General features: G+C 37.2%; 2 protein-coding genes across 4 annotated transcripts in view; both read left to right on the forward strand.

Annotated features, from left to right (window-relative positions):
- The first annotated feature begins 361 nt into the window (after positions 1-361).
- TLR1 (toll like receptor 1) overlaps positions 362-25,718 on the forward strand; it is a 42,063-nt gene continuing 16,706 nt past the window's right edge. The window contains exon 1 of the mRNA XM_077758949.1: positions 362-430. The gene's annotated coding sequence lies outside the window, so the exon portion shown is untranslated. The remainder of the gene's footprint in view (positions 431-25,718) is intronic.
- On the forward strand, positions 368-19,375 carry TLR6 (toll like receptor 6). Of its 3 annotated transcripts, none has more exons than XM_077758947.1 (3): positions 369-430; positions 14,624-14,799; positions 16,446-19,375. In XM_077758947.1, exon 3 carries the CDS (start codon positions 16,515-16,517, stop codon positions 18,921-18,923), a length of 2,409 nt encoding a protein of 802 aa, XP_077615073.1. In that variant the 5' UTR covers positions 369-430; positions 14,624-14,799; positions 16,446-16,514; the 3' UTR covers positions 18,924-19,375. The 3 variants fall into 3 exon arrangements, with proteins under 3 accessions (XP_077615072.1, XP_077615073.1, XP_077615074.1); XM_077758948.1 differs by lacking the exon at positions 369-430 and adding an exon at positions 13,908-13,922; XM_077758946.1 differs by lacking the exon at positions 14,624-14,799 and having other exon boundaries at positions 368-430.

Raw genomic sequence — 25,718 nt, forward strand, 5'->3', positions numbered from 1 at the left:
AATGGTGGCTTGCAATAATTTTGGAAACGTTAAATATCCTGATAACAAAAAACAGACCATGTTCAATAACTTTCTCCTCTGGTGACAAGTTAACGTTTTGGCTGCAAACTTTGCAAATAAACATTACCTTAGAAAAAGCATTTTTTTCTTCACACTGAAGTTGTCCTAAGCCTTGTGCTCATATGAATTTAAAAATTGGCTTACTGTTTCAGTCAGTAGCTCAAACACATCTGCCGAGCCACATGCTTCTCTCATAACTTTTCAAAGGGAAATTCCTGTCTGGGAAGTAATTCCAGGAAGGTCCAACAGATGGCAGAAAACCGTTTCTATGGCCCCGCGCTACTTCCACAAAGGACTTGCAGTTTGTCAAGCACTTTTACCGTCCAGAGCACTTCGAAGTTACTTTCTCTTCTGAGAAGGAAACACCTTGGTAAGTAAGAAGGCTTTTACGGCTTTTTCAATTTGTGGCATAATTCAAATATGCAGGAAAATGCCAATGATGATATAGGAAACAGGTAATAAGAAATGTTTCTTTGAAATTTTTGCAAGCTGATTTTAGGTGTCTTTTTAAAAATGTTGTGAAGGTCCTTGGAGTTTACAAGATGGGTAAGAAGTAGGGTGTTTTTATGGCTGCCTTGAAAAGATATAAAAATCGCTAGCACTCTAGCCATAGGTCAGGAAAAAACAGGATGTTATTTCTTCTGTTTTCATCTACGTTTCAGCAACATGCGCAGCAGTTTCTGCCGCTCCACAGTTTATGTATTTTTATAGTAGGCAAAGGTGTTTGATCCCCCCTGTCACAAGGCACGGTAATTGTTCCTTGGTCTCTGTCACTAATGTAGAAGCGTTTTGAAAGCAGTGCTGTTCAGGTCTATCCCTGGCTCCTGCCCCAGGGCACAGTGCTGGTCCGTAGCGAGCTCTGAACAAACATTTATTAAATGGAGGAAGTGGCAGGGCTGGGTCTAGCACCGAATTCTTCCAGGTCTCTTACCTCAGTGTTGACACATAAAGTATTTTCTTTCGTGCGTATTTGCTAACTTGACTACGGACTCACACTTACCCTCACTTAATATTTTTTCATCTTGTCTTTTTCGTAGTCCTGATTTTCATAGATCCTATCCACCATAGTTTTTCCCCCTTGAAACACAGCATCTTCCATCTGTCTTTTTTTCTCTCTCTTTTTATGTGATGCATTAAAGAAAAAGAAACTTTTACCTATTTTCTTTTTTTCCTTCCTTTTAAAGCAAATGATGAACTCTCTGAACTCCTGCTCCCTTTTCTCCCCTCTGCTTTATTTTTCATAAATAGAAAAGCTCCTGGCTGGCTTGCTAAGTGTATACACGAGAAGCCACTGGAGGATATACATGCCTTTGGAGGAATATTTGTGTTTGGGGGGCAGGATGCTCTCAGGGTAGCTGGTCAGCTTTCCTACGTGGTGGCTATGTTTCAGTCCCCTGAATACAGACACCATGGAGGGACCTCTGGGTGGGTTCCAATCCACAGCGTCAACTACTTAGCGTTGTGTGGAAGAAGTTCCGTGTATATATTGAAATCCCAAATAATATAAGCGTGCTTCTTTAAATAGAAAATATTTTTACATTAGCTATATTTTCAGACAGATCTTTTGAGTTAAAAAAGTTCAAAATGAAAAATTTTGCAAATATATACAAAAGTATAAGAAAGAAAATTAAATGTAGCTATGATTCAGAGATCCAGAAATAATGACTATTAGCATCTGATAGATTTCTTCCCATCCTCTTTTTCCCTAGGCTTTGTGTATTTTGTCAGGTTTTAATCACATTTTACAAAATTAGACCCTCCTACGTGTACACCTTTGTATTCTCTTACTGACTTAACATGATATTATTTATAATTTATATTTAAATAAATATAAAAATTATATTTATATAATATATTACTTTAAAAGTGCAATATTTGAGGCTGCTTGCTATCCCATGTTATAGGTATAATCATTGATTAAACCATTTTCTACACTAAACTTTATCATTTTTTTTCAATATCTCATCATGTGAGGAGTGTTTTCATAGGAATATTTTTAGGTATATTTCTGATAATTCCTTTAGAAGAAAATTCTGAAAAGTGGGATTGCTAAAATAAGGGTAGGCATGTTTTAAAAGAATTTATATATGTGACCAAATCGCCCTTCAGAAAGGTTGTACTAATTTTTCAGTTCTGCCAGTAGTAAACAAGAGTTCTTATTTTAGTCTCACTTGCCAACACTGGCTGTTATATTTTTGAATATTTCAAATTTGGCAGATAAAAATAATAATACCTCTTTTTTTAACCTTTAAGAAATAAAAATTCCCATTTGATTCACTTTATCTTTTTATGGTTAAAAATCTTAAATTATAGACATCCTAACATTCCATCTGTAAATGCTTCATTTTATATCTCTAAAAGAAGTACATTTTCCTACATGGCCGAAGAACATTATAAAAAATTAACATTTATTATTTTTTAATAGAATTTAATACTGGGTCCATCTTAAAATCCTTTCTCCCCTTGTTACTCAAGTAACTTCTTTGCTGGGTCTGCCTAAACTGATATTCAGTCCAAGATAATGATTCATCTGGATGTTATGTCCTATTTTGTTTTAACGTACATTTTAAAAAATTGAAGTATAGTTGATATACAATGTTACATTAGTTTTAGGCATACAACATAGTGATTCAACAAGTCTAAATGTTAGGCTATACTCACTATAAGTGTAGTTACCATCTGTCACCGTAAAACCCTTTTATAATAACATTGACTATATTTTCTAAGCTGTACCTGTTATCACCTTGGCTTATTCGTTCCCTAACTGGAAGACTGTACTTCCCACTCCACTTCACCCATTTTGCCCATCCCCCCACCATCAGTTTGTTCTCTGTATTTACGGGTCTGTTTTATGCTTTTTGTTTGTTTATTCATTTGTTTTGTTTTTTTAGAGTCCACATATAAGTGAAATCATATGGTATGTAACTTTCCCTGTCTGATTTACTTCACTGAGCATTATAGGTCCATTTGTGTTGTTGCAAATGGCAAGTAATAATTATGGTTGAGTCACATTCCATTGTATAAATATACCACATCTTCTTTATCCATTCACATATGGTTGGATGCTTGAGTTGCTTCTATATCTTGGCTTTTGTAAATAATGCTGCAATAAGCATAGACTGCATTTTTATTTTTTGTGAGATTGGGCATAATTCATATTATTAACTATTGATTTTTAATTTTTGGTAAATTTTCTGTGCAAATAATGTGTTCTTAATTTTGATTGTTGAAAATTTGAAAAATACAAGTAACAGCTAAGAGGAAAATAAAATTCCTTTATAATTTTACCATGTAGAGATAATTACTATTAATATCTTGATATGTATCTTAATTTTCCCACATATATCTGTACATATTTATTGCTACACATTAAAAAAAATAAACTTTATGTTACTTACATAAAGATAGTAAGCAATTTCCCATGGAATCAGGTTTTCATTATTTTTAAAGGCCACGTAGTCATATTTAGTTATATGGAGATAGTCATAATTTATTTGACAACTCACTATTTTTAGACAATTAGATTTCTTTTTCAAAAAATATCTTATTTTGTACTGGCTGCTTTATCATACTCTTTTACTGGTTCAACAGTTTTTTAATTACTTCCCTTGGATTTTATAGACTATCACATAATCTAAAAAGAGTGATATTTCTATTTTCTGCATTCCATATTTCTGTCTCTCATTCCCCTCTCACCTTGATTGCAATGACTACAACTTCTAGAACAGTGTTAAATAGCAGTGGCCATCTTTGACATTGAATGTAACAGAAATGCCTTTAAGTTAAATACTTAATATATTTTTCATCAAGCTTTAAAGTATCTTTTTATTTATTTGTTTGTTTGTTTATTTATTCAAGAGAGAATAAGAGAGAGACAGAAGAGCATGAGTGGGGCAGGGGCAGAGAGTGAGGGAGACACAGAATCCCAAGCAGGTCCCAGGCTCTGAGCTGTCAGCACAGAGCCCTATGCGGGGCTCGAATTCATGAACCCTGAAATCATGACCTGAGACAAAGTTGGATGCTCAACCAACTGAGCCACCCAGGTGCCCTCCCCATTTTTTCTTTTTGATTTTTTTTAATGTTTATTTTTGAGAGAGAGAGAGAGACCTAATGTGAGTCGGGGAGGGACAAAGAGAGAGGGAGACACAGAATCCAGAGCAGGCTCCAGGTTCTAAGATGTCAGCACAGAGCCCAAGGGAGAACCCCAAACTCACAAACCCCTAGATCATTATTTGAGCTGAAGTCAGATGCTTAACCCACTGAGCCACCCAGGCACCCCTCAAAGTATCTTTTCAGTATCTACTTTAATTAAAGTTATATATTTGGTCAAAGATGAATGCTAAATTTAAAAAGTGAATTTTTAATATCCATGGAGATGCTCATCTGTTCTTCTCCTTTTATCTATTGATATATTATTGTCATAGATTTTCTAATAATAAGCCATTCTTACTTATTAGAAACATATTAATTAATCATAATGTGCTATTCCTTCAGTATAGAGCTAGATGGATTAGGGTTTCTTTATTCTAAGCTTCTCACCACCCTCAAATGATTGGAGTTTACCTCTTTTAATTGTACTTTTCAATAATTACTCTTAATTTTATAATATACATACTTAAACTTATATTTTTCTTGAATTAACTGGTCTCTATCTATAGATTCTCCTCAGTCAGGCAAGGATCATAACATGCTTTTAGTTCACTCTCTTCCTCTCCCCCACTGTCTACTAATTCCCTTGCAATTGTTGGCATTTTTAGTTCTAGATTGTTATTGAAATTTTTGTCATCAATACTTATTGGAATTTAGCAATAAATTTTCCTACTTTCCTTGCAAAATATTCCTTCTCACATCCCTGTTATTGCTTTTTGGGGGATGGGGTGATAAAGTTATCAGCTTATTTTTCAGAGGATACTCTATCCTCTGGTAATTTAGATGGTGGATCTGTCTTCCATGTCTTTTAGTATTTCTTTCATATTCCATCTCTTATGCTTCTTGTGCTGTGTTCTGGGAAAATTCCTCTCTGGGTGTTCTATCTCACTAATTCTCACATCAGCATTGCCACACTGCAATTCAACTCATATAATGAGGCTTCCATTTTAATTATTAAGTTTTAATTTCCATGATTCCTACTCCATTCTTTTTTTAAGAATTCTTATCTCTCTCTGAGGATATCTATTATCAATGGCAATTATGCTCTTTTATCTGTTTCCTTGGGTGTTAACCTCTCTTATATCTTGAGTTTGATTCCTTTCTATTATGGTGTTTGCTTTGTAAGTGCCATGGGCTTTTATATTGTGGAACCTAAAATGTGGTTGAGGCTCCATATCAAACTGCTTGTTGATCTGTTTTCACAGCCTATTTATCAAGAGGATGAACCAAAGTAGTCTATATTAATTTTAAATTGCTGCTATAGCAAATTACCACAAACCTAGTGGCCAAAAAACAGATTTATTACCTTACAGCTCTGTAAGTTAGTACTCCAACGTAAGTTTTTGGTCTTACATAAAGATGTTGACAAGATTACATTTCTTATGGAGGCTCTAGAAAAGAACGTATTTACTTCCTTTTTTGAGCTACTGAATGCTGTCTGCATTTCTTGGCTCATGGCACCTTCCTCAGGGCAACTCAATTTCTTCTTACATCATATCACTCTGACCTCTTCTTCTGCCTCCCTGTTCAGTTTTTAAGGACACTTGTGACTACACTGATTCCACCTGAATAATCCAGGATAACCCTCTTACTTTAAGATCAGCAGATTAATAAATTTAATTCAATCTTCAACTTGAGTTCCCTTTTTCCATGTAATAGAATATTCACAAGTTCTGGGATTAGGAGGTTAGTATCTTTTGGAAGCTAGTCCTCTATCATAGTCCAGTCTGCTTGTGGATTTCAGAGACTTTTCTTGTCTTCAGGTCCCCTAAAGACTTTTCTTCCTTTCTTTTCTTTCTATGTGTGTGTATTTTTTCCACCATCATTCTGGGGATTTAGAGCAAGAGGAGGAGATTAGAGTATGTGCATATCACCCTGTTGACTCATAATTTTTAATGTTTGCAATTGAAAACATAATTTTTTTTTGATCCAGAAAATGTTTAGGACATTTAAAAAGTGGTTTAAAAGGTTTATTTTGGGGATGCCTGAGTGGCTCAGTCAGTTAAGTGTCTGACTCTTGGTTTCAGCTCGGGTCATGATCTCATGGTTTGTGGGTTCTAGCCCCACACGAGGCTCTGTGCTGACAGTGTGGAGACTGTTTGAGATTCTCTCTTTCCTCTCTTTCTGCCCGTCCCCTGCTTACTCTGCCTCTCCTTCAAAATGACTTTGACAATTTCTGCTTTGGGGTGTTTATTAAAAATTTTATTTGACTTAAGAATCAATATTAGTAAATGCTGCATGAAACCTGGGGATTTAGATATAAAATATTCTTTTTTTTATGGGGTCTAAGTCTCTATTAAATCCTTTATTATTTCATTCAAATCTTCCTATGTTTATCTTATGCTGTTTGATCTAATTGTAACCCAAAGAAATGCATTACATGTTTTCACCTTCAACATCTCTGTGTTTTTAGCATTATTACTTTGTAAATTTTGATCCAGTTATTCACTGTGTAAGTATTCTTATCTGTTATATTTTCATTGTGGGCTGTTTGTTTTAACCAGTATGAAGTAGTAGTCTCTTTTATCCTCATTGCCCAAGTGTCTGATACTTTGACCTAATGGAGAATTATATATAAAAACTGTAATTCCTGATGAATACAGCCACCTAGTGTTCTTATCTTAAACCTCTTTACAAGTATTGTATGACTTACACATCTCAGAATGTAATATGCACCCTCAAATCCCTCCCTGCCTCTTTTTCCCCAGTTTTATTGAGGTATCAATAACACATAACACTATAAGTTTAAGGTCTGCAATGTGATAATCATATATTATGATTATATATGTGTGTGTGTGTATATATATGTATGTATGTGTATATATATGTATGTATGTATGTATATATGTATGTATGTATATGTTTCAAAATGGTCAACATAACATTAGTTAACACATCTGTCACCTCATACAATGATCTTTTATTTTTGGTTTTAAGACTCTACTCTCTTAGAAACTCTCAAGTACATAATACCCTACTGTTAACTATAATCACCAGGCTGCACATTAGANTTATGTATGTATATATGTATGTATTTATATGTCTCAAAATGGTCAACATAACATTAGTTAACACATCTGTCACCTCATACAATGATCTTTTATTTTTGGTTTTAAGACTCTACTCTCTTAGAAACTCTCAAGTACATAATACCCTACTGTTAACTATAATCACCAGGCTGCACATTAGATCCTCAGAACTCATTCATCTTATATCTGGAAGTTTGTACCCTTTGACCAACATCTCATTTCCCCTGTCTCCCAGACCTTGGCAACCCCTTTCGCCTTGGCAACCCCTTTCTACTATCTGTTTCTATCTGTTTGGCTTTTTTAGATTCTACATATAAGTGAGATCATACGGTATTTATTTTTCTCTGACTTTACTTCACTTAGCCTCATGTCCTTAAGGTCTATCCATGTTGTCACAAATGGGAGAATATCCTTATTTTAAGGGCTAAACAATATTCCATTATATCTATCTCTAAATATCTCACATTTTCTTTATCTATTCATCTGTCAATGGACACCTATGTTGTTTCCATGCCTTGGCTATTGTGAATGATGCTGCAATGAATATAGGATGCATGATTTTTGAGACAGTGATTTCATTGTCTCCAGATATATGCCCATATGTGGGATTGCTGGATCATATGGCAATTCTATTTTTAAGTTTTTGAGGAAACGCCTTACTGTTTTCCGCAATGGCTACACCAATTTACATTCCCACCAGTGGTTCCCAGGGGGTCCCTTTTCTCAACATATTTGTCACCGAAGGTTATCTTTTGTCTTTTTGATAATATCCGTTCAAACAAATGTGAGGTGATAGTCCATGGTGGTTTTGATTTCCATTTTCCTGATGATCAGTGACATGGAGCATCTTCTGATATACTAGTTGGCTATTTTGTATCTCTTCTTTAGAAAATGTCTGTTCAGGTGTTTTGTCCATTTTTAACCAAATTATTTTTTAAAATTTATTATTATTATTAGCTATGGAGTTATATGAGTTCCTTATATATTTTGGATATTAATCCCTTATCAGATAAATATGCTTATAAATATTTTCTTCCAATTTTTTAGCTGATTTTGCATTTTGTTGCCGTTTCTTTTGATGTCTATTTGCTTTTTAGTTTGATGTAGTCTCATTTGTTTATTTTTGTTTTTGTTGCCTGTGTTTTTGGTGTCAGATCCGAAAGTTTATTGCCAACACCAATGTCAGGGAGATTTCTCTCCATGTTTCCTTTTAGGAGTTTTGTGATTTCACGTCTTATAGCTAAGTCTTTAATCCACTTGTAATAATTTTTTGTAAGTGGAGTAAGAGGTCCACTTCTTTTGCATGTGCATTTTCAGTTTTCCCAACACCATTCACTAAAGAGACTACACTTTCCTTATCAAGTATTTTTAACACCCTTGTCAAATATTGGTTGACTGTATATGCATGGGTTTATTTCTAGGCTCTTGATTCTTTTCCATACTGTGTGTCTGTTTTTATGCTAATAACATACAAGGCCATACTGTTTTGATTAGTATAGCTTTGTAGTATAGTTTGAAATGAGGACGTGTGATGCCTCTAGCTTTGTTCCATCTTAGGATTGCTCTGGCTAGTTGGAGTCTTTTGTAATTTCATACGAATTTTAGAATTATTTTTTTCTACTTTTGTCAAAAATGCCATTGGAATTTTGCCATTGGAGATTGCACTGAATCTATAGATAGTTTTGGGTAGTGTGTACATTTTAATAATTTAGCAATATTAAGAAATTAACAATTCTGATCCATAAATATGGGATATCTTTCTATTTATTTGTGTCTTCTTGAGCTTCTTTTATCAAAATTTTATAGTTTTCACTATACAGGTCTTTCACCTCCTTGGTTGAATTTATTCCTAGGTATTTTATTCTTTTTGATGCATTTCTAAATGGGATTGTTTTCTTTTTCAGATAGTTTGTTGTTAATGCATAGGTATGCAACTGTTTGTATGTTGGTTTTGTATCCTGCAACTTCACTGAATTTTTGTTTTTTTTTTTAAATGAAGTCTTTCAGACTCTCTACATGAAAGATCATACACCTGCAAACAGAGATATGCAAACAGAGAGAGGAATAAAATTCCTTCCTACCCTTTGTTAAGGAGTTTATTTTCCTGAGACAAATGTAGAGTATGCCCTGTTTCCCTTAATATGTTCCTGATACCTCTCATAAATGTAGCTGCTTTTGGACCCCTCCATTAATTTTCTACCCTTCTTTGTTTTTTGGTGGCAAGCTAAGTTTTTAAAACTTTCTGTTTTCATGGGTGTTTTGCTGGGTGTTTGGGGAGAGGTTCTAGAAGAGAAGAAGTGAGGGACTTTTAACCATATGCCATTTTGTAATGAAATTCTCCAACCCAGAAGAGTTTTACTTTTTCAAAGAATGGCTAATTGAAACCTGACTTATCTCTTAACTATTTTACTATTTCAAATATACCCTTAGATGATGAACAGTGGATCTTTTTGTTAATAAGGCTGAATAACAAGTAATCAAAATCTGCTTTCAATTATTTCTGCTACACAAGGCCCTATTTAAGAAATGTTGTCTGCTCTTGTCTCTGGGGAACTTCTAGATGTTTACTTATGCAGATCAGCTCCTGAATGGGGTAGAGTGAACCTCACATTCCACCCTTTTGTATCTGTTGCAAGTAAGGGGTCTGTGGGTTCAAGCACCTGCCTCCACCCTTCAGACAGGTTTATCTTTTCTCATTCACTCAGCATCAGTGTCATGAATATCATTGTCTATAATTTGTCATGGTACAGCGAGACGTTCTGGGCTCTGGAAGAGCTGTTATCTCTTATATACAGCAGCTTCAAATTTACATGCCTTCTGACTTCTTCATTGTACTTTTTAATATTTCTCTATCTTTTCCTATTTTATCAGTGTGTCTGCTGTAGGAACTTGATGTTTTCAGATTATCAAATGCCAAATCCTGTCTCTCTCAATTTATTACTTTTGGTCTAATGTGAGTTGGAAAAACACATACCCATTTTTATGGGAATTGTGTCAAAGAATGAGATCCTGTAGCTAAAAAAAAAAAAACCTTTCTATGACCACAAAGAGTAGAGTATATATTTGATCTCATCTACCTCTTCCTGGTCTGTAAGACTACTTCTAACATCTACTTGTAGGTGGTTTCTAGACAGGTGTGGTCATGGGCACTCTAGTATAGGTGCAGGTTGCTGCCTAGAGGCCATCACAGCTGCCATTGCTGCTTTTAGGATACTGTTTTGGGAGTTAGGCAGCTGTGGATCCCCATATATCTGCTAGCTTTTGTTCCCTGCAGGATCTCATAAATTCTTTTCCATGTGGATCAGAGCTGGAATGATGTAGACTCATGAGTGTATGTCTTAGTTTCTGAGACTAGCTTCTTGCTTGCCCTTTTGCGTGATTATAGCCCCACCCCTTTGTGTCAGTCACAAGCATGGGATCTGTGGGCTAGTGTGCCTGCTTCCACCCCTCCCACCAGTCAGAAATGCCCAGTTTGAACTATATTAATCATATCTTCTCAAATGGCTCCATGAACAGCGGTATCACCTCTGCCAGCCCAGCCACAACTTGTTTTGGTGAGGTCAAATCATTGAGGTGGAGGAAGTAGGTGGTTCTTCCTTGTAACACAAACTTGGCCTTATTCCAATCTTCACCCTCACAAAAGGATCTACCCTATCATGTGCCACAGAGATTTAGCCATCAAGCCACAGGTAGATTGGCTTTCCAACCTGTCACCCACCTTCCGCTCCGTTCCTGTTATATAATGTTGCCTTGACCAAATTGAGTTGAGAATCTGAAAGTCTGGCCAACGGTGTGCACGGCTTCACAATGACCACCACGAGTTTTTCTCAGGCTCACCTAATCATTCAGACTCACAGCCCCAATAGACCACACGTGGTCCATTTTTATCAGAAAGATATAGGAGAGGAAACATAACACAGGCTTCCTACTTTGTACTTACAGTTCGTACACAGTCCTTTTAACATGGATGCTATTTACCATTCAGGAGTCATTTTTACCTAAAAGTAATGTTTTTTGATGACACAGTGGACATTCTACATTTCAGGTTTTCAGAAAAGAGCTAGAAAGTTAATCCTAGGTAAGATTAGTCACTGGAGAAAGAGATAAATGGGTTTGTTAACCCTTTACCCATGAGAAGTCACTGGTTGCAGCAGATGGCAGAGTTTAGTGCCAAATTGAATACTGGTGTAGATTCTTGAGAATGTCTTGTAGTTTCTGGGAATAGCTCCTTGATTGCCCTTTTGTACAATTTTAGATTATCAAATGGAGCGATATAACATTTTGGAGGGATAAAAGGACTGCCCTTTAAAAGAGAATAAAGTATCCTCTGAAAAGAGACCATAGTCATGGAGTTAGCTTTTAAGAGAGTTGATTTAAAGTCTTTGTCTAGGAAGTCAACACCTGTGCTTCTTCGGAAACCATTTCTATTAACTTTTTCTCCTTTTTTATCCAATTTTTCAAATCCCTTTTGACTTTATTTTTATGTTTGGTGTAAGAAGTTTTCCAGTTTTCCCAACACCATTTGCTGCAGAGACTGTCTTTTCCTCATTGTATATTCTTGCCTTTTTTATTGTAGATGAATGGGCCATGTAAATGTGGGTTTATTTCTGGGATCTCTATTCTGCTCTGTTGATCTATGTGTCTATTATTGTGCCAATATCATTTTTTTATTACTATAGCTCTGCAGTGTATCTTGAAACCTAAGACTGTGATACCTTTGCTTTGTTCTTCTTTCCCAAGATTTCTTTGGCTAGTCAGGGTCTTTTGTTGTTCCATACAAATTTTCATATTGTTTGTTCTAGTTCTGTGAAAAACGACGTTGGTATATTGCATTAAACTTGTAGATTGCCTTCGGTAGTATGGACATTTTAACAAACAGATTCTTCCAGTCACTAAGCATGGGATATCTTTTAATTTTTTGTGTGTCATCTTCACTTTCTTCAATCAGTGTTATAGTTTTTGGAGTACAGATCTTTCACCTTCTTGGTTAAGTTTATTCCTAAGTATTTTATTATTTTTGGTGCAACTATAACTGTATTGACATTCTTAATTTCCAATTGTACAACATAGAAGAAATGGATAAAATCCATTTGTACCCTTCTGAAACAGAGCCAGGAAGAAGAAAATGTGAACAGACTGATTATTAGTAATAAAATTGGATTAGTAATAAAAAAAACTCCAAACAAACAAAAGTCCAAGACCAGGTGGCTTCACAGATGAATTCTACCAAACATTAAAGAAGAGTTAATATCTAGTCTTGTCAAAGTATTCTAAAAAATAGAAGAGAAAGAAAAATTTCCAAATTCATTCTATGAGACCAATGTTACCCTGTTATCAAAGCCAGATAAAGACACTCAAAGAGAGAGAGAGAGAACTATAAGCCAATTGTCTCTGATGAACATAGATGCAAAAATCCTCAACAAAATATTAGCAAACTGAATCCAATAATACACTGAAAAAAAATCACTCACCACTATCAAATGGGATTTATTCCAGGGATTAAGGGTGGTTCGGTATTTGCAAACCAATCAATGTGATACATTACATCAACAAGAGTAAGGATAAAACCATATGATCATCTCAATAGATGCAGAAACAGCATTGACAAAGCATAACATCCATTCATGGTGAAAACTGTCATCAATTAGGTTTACAGGGAATATATCTCAACATAATAAAGGCCTTATATGAAAATACACAGCTAACATCATAATGGTGAAAAACAGAGAGCTTTTCCTCTAAGATCAGAAACAAGGCAAGACTGTCCACTGTCACCACTTTTATTCAACATGGTACTGGAAGTCCTAGCCACAGCAATCAGACAAGAAAAAGAAATAAAATGCATCCAAATTGGCAAGAAAGAAGTACGATTTTCACTATTTGCACCTGACATGGTACTATGTATAGAAAACCCTAAAGAGGTCAACAATAACAACAAAATCTACTAGAATTGATAAATGAATTCAGTTAAGTCACAGGATACAAAATTAATATACAGAAATTTTGTTGCATTTCTATATGCTTCTATTTTAAATTAATGGACTCTAATTTTTAGAGCAGTTTTAGTTTTACAGAAAAATTGAGTAAATAGTCCAGAAAGTTCTCATGTACCCCTTCTCCACTAGACACAGTTTTCCCTTTACAGTATTTTGCATTAGTGTCATATGTTATATAAGTGATATATTATTATTAACTAAAGTCCATAATTTACATTTGGATTCAGCCTTTGTGATGTATAGTTCTGTGGGCTTTGAAAAATGCATAAGGTCATATATCCACAATTACAATATCATATGGAAGGAACAGTTTTACTGCCCTAAAAATCCTCTGTGCCCTGTTATTCATCCCTCCCTCTCTGAAACCCTAGAAACCACTGATCTTTTTATCTTTGGTTTTGCCTTTTTATGAATGTCATAGAGCTGGAATTACACAGCACATAGCCTTTTCAGATTTGGTTCTTTTACTTAGAAATATGCATTCTGGTGCCTCCATGACTCTTTGTGGCTTGCTTGCTTATTTCTTTTCAGCACTGAATAACATTCCATTGTTTGGATCTACAGCAGTTTGTTTACCTTTCAGCCCACTGAAGGACTCTTGCTGCTTTTAGTTCTGGGGAGTTACGAATAAACCTGCTGTAATCTACATGCAAACTTTTCCTGTGGACTAGATTTTCAATTCATTTGGGTAAATACCTAGGCTTGTAATTGCCAGATAGTATAGTAAGAGTATATTTATCTCTGTAAAAAACTATAAGACTGTCTTCCAAAATGTCTGTACTATTTTGAATTCCCACCAAAAATGAATGAAAGTCCCTACTGCTCCATACCCTCACCAATATTTGGTGTTGTTTCAGGATTTGGGCCATTTTAACAGGAGTGTAATGGTATCTCATTGTTTTAATTTGCAATTCTCTGATGACGTATGAGATCGAGTATCTTTTCATATGATTATTTGCTATTTGGTGAGGTCTCTGTTCAGATCTTTTGTCCATTTTTAAATTGTGTTATTTTCTTATTGCTGAATTTAAGAGTTTATTGTATGTTTTGGACACAAGTCTTTTATCAGATATGTGTTGTGTAAATATTTTCTCCTAATCAGTGACTTGTTTTTTCATTGCCTTAATAGTGTCTTTAGCAAAGTAGAAAATTTTAATTTTAATGAAGTCCAATTTAACAGTATTTTCTTTGATGGATTGTGCTTTTGATGTTGTATCTAAAAAGTAATCTCCAAACCCAGGATTACCTAAATTTTCCCCTATATTATCCCCTAGAAGCTTTCTAGTTTTACATTTTACATTTAGGTTTCTTTTTTTTTTTTTTTTTTTTTTTTTTTTTTTTGAAAGAGAGAGCGAGATGGAGAAAGAGAANAATTTATCTTTGAGACAGAGATAGAGAAAGCATGAAAAGGGGAGGATCAGAGAGAGAGGGAGACCCTGAATCTGAAACAGGCTCCAGGCTGAGCCAGCTGCCAGCACAGAGCCCGACGCGGGGCTTGAACCCACAGACTATGAGATCATGACCTGAGCAAAAGTCAGACGCTTAACCGACTGAGCCACACCCAGGTGCCCCTGCATTTAGGTTTTTGATCCACTTGTGTCTAATTTTGGTGAAAAGTGTAATATCTATAACTAGACACTTTCCTCTTTCTTTCTTTCTTTTTTTTTTTTTTTTTTGGGTGGGATGTCTAGTAGTTTCAGCACCATTTGTTGAAAAAGACTGTCTTTTCTGTACTGAATTGCCTTTGCTTCTTTGTCAAAGACCAGTTGGCTCTATTTGTGTGGGCCTATTTTTGAGTTATTCATTCTGGTCCATTGAGCTATCTGTCCATTCTTTCACCAGTATCATACTGTCTTGATTACTGTAGCTTTATAGGAAGTCTTGAAGTAGTGTCACTTCTCAGTTTCTTTTTTTTTTTTTAATGTTAATTTTATATTTAAGAGAGACAGAGCATGTGCCAGGGAAGGGCAGAGTGACAGTGAGACACAGAACCCAAAGCAGATTCCAGGCTCTGAGCTCTCAGCACAGAGCCCAAGGCAGAGCTAAAACTTGAACTGTGAGGTCATGACCTGAGCTGAAGTCAATGCTTAACTGACTAAGCCACCCAGGTGCCCTGGGTTGTGTCAGTTCTCTAACTTTGTTCTTTTCATTTTTCTCCTATAAATGGGTAATACTTTCTATCTTATTTGCATGCTTCTGTTGTTTAAAGTAGGCATTTTGAATATTATAATGTGGTAACTCTGGAAATTTTACAATGTGGTTAACTCAGGTTCTCCTGTCTCCCAGATTTTGCTGTGGCTGATTGTCGTGGGGGATTGTTGGCTGTTTGTTTAGTGACTACTCGAAACTATTTTGTAAAGACTGTATTCTTTGTTGTGTGTGGCCATTGTGTTCTGTGCTCCATTCACTTAGTGGCCAGCTAGTGCTTTGACAGAGATTTTCTTAAACATCTAGAGATAAAATAAAACAAAACTTATTTTTGTAGATTGACTCTGTGTGGAAGCATTTGCTGGATGTTTATCCAGGCTGTTTACAACTCTGCCCTACCTTTCAGTTTCTGCTGTCACAGAGCCAAAGGCCAGCCAGAGGTGAAAGTTTAGGATCTTCTTAGATCTTTTCTGAGCATGCATCCAGCTCTGGAATGGGTGGCTCTCTAGATTTCCTGGTTCACATGGAGCTTTCCAAAGACTCTTTTCTCCCATGTGTCTCTTTTGCCAGCTTCTTCCTTTCCTGGCTTTTTGGTGTGTGTGCTGTTTGTCACATTGCTATTCCTCATTCCAGTGCCTGTGGCTAGTATATTTGTCCTTAAAGGTTTTCGGTAAACATAACCCAGGAGGTTCCTCGAGCCCTGAGGAAGTTCTGAAAAGAGTGAGACAAAGCCAAGCCCCTGAGTGGATCCCTCATAGAATGCCTAGACACGTCACAACACAGAACCACAATTTTTTGATGATAAGGTCTGTATTGCCTCCCCTGGCACCAGCAAGCTGCAGAACCGGGAAATATATCATGTTGGGAGCCATTCTGAGCCCACTAGTCGAGAAAACTCCTGGTGAGGTTAAAGCAAGTNCTCCGACAATATTACATTTAATTATGTGGACAGAAATGACTCTGATAGTGAATGAAAAGATCATTGAGATTTTTGTATTAGGAAATAGAGATCTGAGAGCAATCATCCAATATTTATATGTCTTAATGTATATTGTATTTCTAGAATTTGGACACATATCAAGATGCTCTGAAGAATAGCAACAGCCCTTTGGGGGATAGCCCTTTCAACATCATGACCAAAGACAAAGAATTTGTCACCAGAAGCTTTTGCTTTGTGTACATTGTGACCTTAATAGTTGGAACCATAATCCAGTTCTCTGATGAAAGTGAATTTGCAGTTGACATGTCAAAAATGAAACTTACTCATGTTCCAAAAGACCTGCCACCAAAAATCAAAGTCTTAGATCTCTCTCAAAACTACATATCCAAGCTTCACCTCTCTGACATTAGCTACCTCTTGGGACTGAACGTTTTGAGACTTTCCTATAATAGACTCCAGTGGCTTGATTTTAGCATTTTCAAGTTCAACCAGGATTTGGAATATTTGGACTTATCTCACAATCAGTTGCAGAAGATGTCTTGCCATCTTATCATGAGTCTGAAGCATTTAGACCTCTCCTTCAATGACTTTGATGTCCTGCCCATCTGTAAGGAATTTGGCAACTTGACACAACTAAATTTCTTAGGATTAAGTGCTACAAAGTTACGACACTTAGATCTGCTACCAATTGCTCATTTGCATCTAAGTCACATCCTTCTGGATTTAGAAAGTTATTATGCAAAAGAAAGTGAAACAGAAGGTCTTCAAATTCTGAATACAAAAACACTTCACCTTGTTTTTCACCCAAATCAGTTATTCTCTTTCCAAGTGAATATATCAGTTAACAGTTTACAGTGCTTACAACTGACTAATATTAAGTTGAATAATGACAACTGTCAGGTTTTAATTAAATTTCTATCAGAACTCAGTAGAGGTCCAACTTTACTGAATTTTACTCTCAAACATGTGGAAACAACTTGGAAATGCTTGGTTAGAGTTTTTCAGTTTCTTTGGCCCAAACCTATAGAACATCTCAATATTTACAATTTAACAATAGTTGAAAGCATTGATAAAGAAGATTTTACTTATTCTAAAACAGCACTGAAAGCACTGAAAATAGAGCGTGTTATAAACAGAGTTTTTATTTATTCACAGACAGTGTTATATACATTTTTTTCTGAGATGAACATTATGAAGTTAACCCTATCAGATACACCTTTTATACACATGCTTTGTCCTCAGACATCAAGCACATTTCAGTTTTTGAACTTTACCCAGAATGTTTTCACAGATAGTGTTTTTCAAGATTGTTCCAAACTAGTTAGATTGGAAACACTTATCTTACAAAAGAACAAATTAAAAAACCTTTACAAAGTAGGTCTCATGACTAAGCATATGACATCTTTGGAAATATTGGATGTTAGCTGGAATTCTTTGGAATATGATAGACATGATGGAAATTGCACTTGGGGTGGGAGTATAGTGGTGTTAAATTTGTCTTCAAATATACTTACTGACTCTGTTTTCGGATGTCTACCTCCTAAGGTCACGGTACTTGATCTTCACAATAACAGAATAAGGAGCATTCCTAAACCAATCATGAAACTAGAAGCTTTGCAGGAACTCAATGTCGCTTCCAATTCTTTAGCCCACCTTCCTGACTGTGGTGCTTTTAGCAGCCTTTCCGTACTGATCATTGACCATAATTCAGTTTCCAGCCCATCAGCCGATTTCTTCCACAGCTGCCAGAAGATTAGATCCATGAGAGCAGGAAACAATCCATTCCAATGTACATGTGAGCTAAGAGAATTTATCCAAAGTATAGGCCAAGTATCAAGTGAAGTGGTAGAGGGTTGGCCTAATTCTTATAAGTGTGACTATCCAGAAAGCTATAAGGGAACCCCACTAAAGGACTTTCACGTGTCTCAGTTATCCTGCAACACAGCCCTGCTGCTTGTCACCATTGGGGTCGCTCTGCTGGTGTCGACTGTTACTGTGACTGCCCTCTGTATGTACTTTGATCTGCCCTGGTATCTCCGGATGGTGTGTCAGTGGACCCAGACCCGGCGTAGGGCAAGGAACATACCCTTAGAAGAACTCCAAAGAAACCTCCACTTCCATGCTTTTATTTCATACAGTGAACGTGATTCTGTCTGGGTGAAGAATGAACTGGTACCTTACCTAGAAAAAGAGGATATAAAGGTTTGTCTCCATGAGCGAAACTTTGTTCCTGGCAAGAGCATTGTGGAGAATATCATAAACTGCATTGAGAAAAGTTACAAGTCCATCTTTGTTTTGTCTCCCAACTTTGTTCAGAGTGAGTGGTGTCATTATGAACTCTACTTTGCCCACCACAATCTCTTTCATGAAGGATCTAATAACTTAATCCTGGTCTTGCTGGAACCCATTCCACAGAACTGCATTCCCAGCAAGTATCACAAGCTGAAGGCTCTCATGACACAGCGGACTTACTTGGAATGGCCCAAGGAGAAGAGCAAACATGGACTTTTTTGGGCTAATATTAGAGCTGCTTTTAACATGAAGTTGACATTAGTTGCTGAAAACAATGATGCAGAAACTTATAAAAAGTCAGGAAATTAAAGAAACCATCATTAACTTGGATTCTGATGAACATGATGGTTTTAAGTTTCTGTCTAGATGATACCTCTATTATATCTACACATTCTCGGAAGACTTAATGATAACTAGGTTTCAGCTAAGCTTGGAAACAAGGCTGCATGCTGAGGTGGTGCTCAAATTTGTTACAGGTAGCTCAGTCTCTTCTGGTTCAACCATTCTGTTGAACTCGAGTGGAAACACTCGAGTAAATGGTCATTCAGGGAACTTTCCTCTCCCTTCTCCTTTCCCAAATGGCTTCTGTATGAGCAGGGGTTTATGAGACTTTATGGCAGCAAGGAAAGTCAGCCTCAGAATTATACCCAATGGCTCTTGGAGTGTCTCATTGAACTCTGGGTGAACTTTGTCACCCTGTTCAACTTTGAAGCTTGGGAAAAACTGAGACTAGTGATGGAAAATAAAGAATTTTTTGTTCACATCTGAGTAAATTATTAAATTTCTGACCTTGTCACACAAATATGCAGTTAACCAGTGGGGACTCATGATATATACANATATATATAATATTATATATAATAATTTATATATAAAAAGGGAAATGCAGTTGAGCCTTGAACAACATGGCTTTGAACTACATGGATCCCCTTGTACATGGACTTTTTACAGTACCGTACTCTAATTATATTTTCTCTTCCTTGCAACTTTCTTAATGTTTTCTTTTTTCTAGTGAATTTCTTATAAGAATACAATATTTAATACATCTAACATACAAAATATATATTAATTGTTTATGTTATCGGTAAGGTTTCTGGTCAACAGGAGGCCCTTAGTAATTAAGTTTTGGGGATGTTAAGAGTTATACACAGATTTGTGACTACACAGTGGGTCAGCACCCCTAACCCCCAATATTGTTCAAGGGTCAACTGTATAGCCTTTAGTCACAGGTTGTTAAGGACAAAGACGTGGATGTATTTATTTGCAAAGGTAACTCTGAGCCATATTTATTTGTAACTGGTTATTGAATAGGACTTTTCTGGCTGTCTTAGAGTTTTAGCAAATGCCTCAAAGCTGACAAAAAGCAATAAATGCCACATTTCAAGTGGAGATATTAGACATAGCCAGGCTGGATAAATTAAAAAATAGCATAAAGAGACCGGTAACTACCAACCCATATTACCCATCTCCATAATAGACTCAAAAGGATGGTTAAATAGTCATTAAGTAGAGACCTATTATTAAGAGACCTATGGGAAGATTGCTTTGGATTGCTTTGGATTTCTTCCAAAGGTAAATGAGAGGGGCTCTAAACATAATATAAAAGTACTCTAGGGGTGCCTGGGTGGCTCAGTCGTTAAGCATCTGACTTCAGCTCAGGTCATGATCTCAAGGTTCATGGGTTTGAGCCCCACATCAGGCTCTGTGCTGACAGCTCCAGAGCCTGGAGCCTGCTTCGGATTCTGTGTCTCCCTATCTTTCTGCCCCTCCCCCATCACTTGCATGTGCTTTCTGTCTCTCTGTGTCCCTCAAAAATAAACAAACATTAAAAAAAAATTTTTTTAAGTATTCTGGCATCCCACTCTCAGCCTGGGTCTTGTAGAATAACAAGAGTACAGAGGTTCAGTGCATGATGTGAGAGCTCTTGGAAGAGCTTGATGAGTATCCCTGGGAGTTTTGTGTCTGGGGTGGGCATTGTGCACATACAGATTGGTAAAGAATGTTTTACAAATATAGATGCTTGATAAATATTTGTTGAAATGAATGGATGAGTGCTACCCCCCTGGACAATTCAGTAGGTGAGAGGTTGACAGGGGTAGCCCAAAATGGCAAAATGAGGAGAGAAGAGAAGCAGTGATTGCAACCCGACTTCCACTTTTTGGCATGGCAAAGTCTGTGAATTTCTTGTAGACCTTGTTGACTGTGGGAAGGATGGGTGGGCTTGAGCTGTCATGATGAGACTTCAACCACCAGGTCTCGTGGCAGCCTGTTTGCAAAGGGACTATAGTAGTAGAAGCCATAGTGTTAGGGGGAAGAGGTGTATGGAGGGGCAATTGCTGCAAGCCATCAGCCAGAGAATATGCCCCTGAATCAAGGAACTGTGCAGTGTGGGGTCCACCTGAGTCCTCTGAATAACCAACAAATGCATTCTGTGAAAGAGACAACATTTGGACCCTGCCATAGTAAGAGTTGACACCATGGCTTGTCTGCCTTACCCAATAGTTAAATGTAGGGATATTGGCTCCTCTTTGTCTAGTATGCTCTTCTCTTGCAGTGGTCTGGGCACATCCAGAATATAAAGAAGGCAGAGAAGATGGTGGAAGAATAAAGAAACTGACCACACTTATTCCCTGTTTCACTGCAAGAAAGACCTGAGATAGAGCCAAGCAAAATTTTGAATTAGATGTGAGATTGATGTTAATTGGACTGTCCCGGACATTTTAATGCCTGATATAGAGGTGCAATTATCAAAACGATACGTCACTAAAATCTATGGCATCTGCCCAAGATTCAGAGTAGATTCTGAATAGATCCCCATAATGGGAGATTCTACAAAACCTGGTTGTAAGGCAGTGGTTAGAGAAAAAAATAAAGCCCTTCCCTTCTGGAGTTAGCCCATTCAATAATAACTAAATGAGTTTATTTAATAAATAATAAACCATTTTGTAATTAATAATTGAAATAAGCTTTAATGGAATTTTATTAGAGTCATCTTCTATTGGCATTAGCTCTCTTCAAGAGAGCGCTTACTTTCTTTCACAGGACCTCTCTCAAATTATAAATTTTCCTTAGCCTCTGTTGGACTGTTTTCTAAACCAACAAAACAAAACAAAACAGCAAACAACAAACTATGTCACACATTTTAAATGATCAAATATTTTTCAATGGTTTCAATCTATTTCCCAGAGAGTATTGTTGACATTGAAAAGATAGAACTTTGATATTTAGGGGTGCCTGGGTGGCTCAGTTGGCTGAGCATCTGGCTGTTGATTTTGGCTCAGGTCATGATCTGACAGGCCAAGAGTTGCAGCCCCATATCAGGTTCTGCACTGACAGTAAAGACCTGCTTAGGATTCTCTCTCTCACTCTCTCTGCCCCTCCCCCACTTGTGTGCGCACACACATGCTTTCTCTCAAAATAAATTAATAAACTTTAACATTTTTTTAATTTTTAAAAAATGTTTACGTATTTATTTTGAATGAGAGAGAGAAAGACAATGAGCAGGGAAGGGGCAGAGAGAGAATCTCAAGCAGACTCCATGTTGCCTGTGCAGAGCCCCACAGGGTTCAATCCCATGACCTGAGCTGAAATCAAGTCAATTGCCCAACTGACTGAGTTACCAAGGCACCCCTAGAGCCATTTCTTTTTAGATAAATATTTTTTATCTCTACAAATTTTACCTTCTCTGCTGAATTCCTCTGGTTGCAAATGGCAGATACCAACCTGAGAAAGGAGATGGTGATTTCAAGGATATAGAGGTGTCTTGCAGAACCCAAAGGCAGGGACAACAGCTGAGCTCCATGAAATTTGAAAGCAGAAGTGGTAAACTTCCCAAATTCTCTCTCTCTGATCTCTCCACCCCAGACCAATTAACTTTGGTGGGGGTAAGAATGGGGGTCAAGGAGGGGAAGTGGAATTGTCTGCCTTACGACCATTATCAAGGAGGGTGGTGTATGGATCTGCTAAGGCTGACATAACAGATTACCACAGACTGGGTGGACTTTCTTGTCTTTGGTTTTAGATCCAAGTCATAGGAAAAGGTCCAGTCAATACCCTATTATGTAATCAGTGGAACCAATGGATGGGAAGGGAAATTGAAATTGTTGGTAGGCTAGTGAATTATATAGTAGATGAGCAACTTAAAACTCTATCTTAAATTTGGATTAAATAATCATAAAAAAGACATATCATTCATAGTAGCAGAAGAAAAGGCAGAGAACAATGGCATGGATTTATGTCCATTGGTTAAGAAAGTCTACTTCATGGATATAACCTAAAGAAATAGTTGTTCAGACACACCCTAAGGAAATGTATGAAGATGCTGCTTATGGCAGAATTGTTTATAATAGCAAAAACTGAAAACAACTTAGGGGTGCCTGGGTGGCTCAGTTGGTTAAGCATCTGACTTTGGCTCAGGTCATGATCTCACGGTTTGTGGGTTCAAGCCTCATGTAGGGCTCTGTGCTGACAGTTCAGAGCCTAGAGCCTGCTTCAGATTCTGTCTCCCTTTCTCTCTGCCCCTCCCCCACTCAGGCTCTGTTTCTCTCTCTCTCTCAAAAATAAATAAACATAAAAAGATTTTTTTAATGTTTTATTTATTTCTAGGAGAGAGAGAGAGAGAGAGAGCGTGAGCAGGGGAGGGTCAGAGAGAGAGGGAGTCACAGACTCTGAAACAGGCTCCAGGCTCTGAGCTGGCAGTCAGCACAGAGCCCGACGCGGGGCTCGAACCCACGAACCACGAGATCATGACCTAAGCGAAAGTCGGACACTTAACCGACTAAGCCACCCAGGCTCCCCTAAAAAGATTTTTTATAAAGAAAACAACTTAAATACACAAAAACAGATGACTGGTTAAATACATTGTTAATTAAAATATGTATTGTAAATAAAATGGAATATTATTTAGCCAATACTAAAGTTGTAGATGATGATGAGAACAAAGGATAAAAGAAATGTGGAGAAAATTAAATTTCCTTACAACTTGGGGCCCACTGACAAATACTGAGACAGGCGAGCAGGACACTCCTCAAGGAATTCACAACTGCTCTAACTTTAATGCTTTGCTAGAAGCCAAACACAACCTTAGCTTGACAATAGCCAGATCTCCAGGATCCTGTAGATCTTCTTTAACATATGAAAATCCTTTTGGAAATTTCTTTGTCTTTACCAACCCCTCCCCCCAAACTTAAAAGTATGTAATCAATCTTTCCTCACAATCACAGCACAGCTCTTTCTGTCTACAGGCCCTGTCCCTGTGCTTTAATAAAAACACCTTTGCACCAAAAGTGTCTCAAGAATTTTTTCTTGACCATTCACTCCTGGCCCAGATCACATCAATAGATAGATATCTACTGACATAAAAAGATATTTATGATGTGTTATAAATTAAGAAGAGCAGATAACAAAACAGCATACAGTCTAATGTCATCTGTGTGTGTGTGTGTGTGTGGTGTGTGTACAAACATTCTGAACAGCAATTTGACAGCAGGCATCAAGAGCCTAAATCATGTTTGCTTACATAAAAAAAATCTGCATGGGGGGTGCCTGGTTGACTCAGTCGTTTAAGTGTCCGACTTCGGCTCAGGTCATGATCTCACAGTTCGTGGGTTCAAGCCCCACGTCGGGCTCTGTACTGACAGCTAGCTCAGAGCCTGGAGCCTGCTTCAGATTCTGTTCCTCCCTTTATCTCTGACCCTCCCCTGCTCACACACACACGCACACACACACACACACACACTCTCTCTCTCTCTCTTTCTCAGAAATAAATAAAACAGTAAAAAAAAATTTTTTTTAAATCTGCATGGTTACTGTGGTAGGAACCCCTCCCTAAGGAGAACGAAAAAATTGAAGAAGAGAGAAGAGAAGACTTCAAGGTCACCTAGATATGAGTCCAGCTGCCTACATCCCCCATGTTCTTGTAAACTGAAACAACTTAATCAGACTACATGTTTATGTGTATTACCCTATATGGGAGACAAAGAAATAGAAAATGCATAAAAAACCCTATGCCATATGATGTGGGCCACTCAGTTGTTTTGGGTACGAACCCAACTGAGCGGTGCCGGCAAAATAAAGTTGCTTCCTGGAAAGAAAAGTCTCGGTGTCACGACTCTCTGAGCGAGAATCCTGCAACATTACTACAAAAATGATATTGGTTTATCTGTATATGGTGAGATTATTGTTGATTTTTTTCTTTTTATTGACTTATATTTTTTGATTCTCTTCAGTTAAGATATGTTACTTGGGAAATAAAAAAATTAAAATAACTAGCACACATGCACATATTTTTTTGACCTTGTTATAGAGAACTTTCTAGACCTAAAAGCAATGTAGCAAGGTGTAAGGCCACAAGTCTAAACGTCTAATCCAAACTGACTCCATGACAGGCTTTAAGTTTCCCCTCTAAACTAGAAGGCCTGAGTTTCGGCTTCCCTGAAACTATCAGGCAGTTACACATTGCCCAAGGCAGGAGAAACCACCCTTGCAGCACCCAATTAAGAAAGGCCAGCGACCACCCTCCACATTGTTAAGGGAGAGGCCTGGAGATAGAAACTGTAGATAGGACCCTGTTACCTAATGTTAAAGTTAAGACCCTAGGGTCGCTCTGTGATTGGTTAAATTTAAAGGTACTCTAAACGTTGTAATTGGATCCCGCCAAAAGTAACAAATACTCTAGACAATGTGTATGGTCAAACCCACTGTCAGTGATGTTGTATAATTATGACTGGATCACTGTTCCCATGTCACAACTTCTGCAACTCCCCCTTCTCAAACCCCATAAAGACCCTACTCTGCCCTTGTTCGGGGCTCTCAGCACGGATCCCCGGCGCTGGTGAGGTCTGTGAGCCTGAGCTCAAGCCCGTAATAAAGCCCTTTGCCTTTGCATGCGTGACTCGGTCTCCCTGGTGGTCTCTGGTCGGTGAGGATACTGCGATCTGGGTGTAACAAAGGTCTGCTGGAACTTGTTTGCATAGATTGTGAGAGCTTCCTGTTAAATACTCAGGAATTTTGCAAACAAGTCAGTTGGCAGCTAGAAATCAACCATAGTGGAAATATTTATACTGTAGATATTGGCAAATACTACAAATCAGGCTTTTTTGGGGG

Source organism: Crocuta crocuta, unplaced genomic scaffold (assembly GCF_008692635.1).
Source record: "Crocuta crocuta isolate KB4526 unplaced genomic scaffold, BGI_CrCroc_1.0 scaffold223, whole genome shotgun sequence".
NCBI lineage: Eukaryota > Metazoa > Chordata > Mammalia > Carnivora > Hyaenidae > Crocuta > Crocuta crocuta.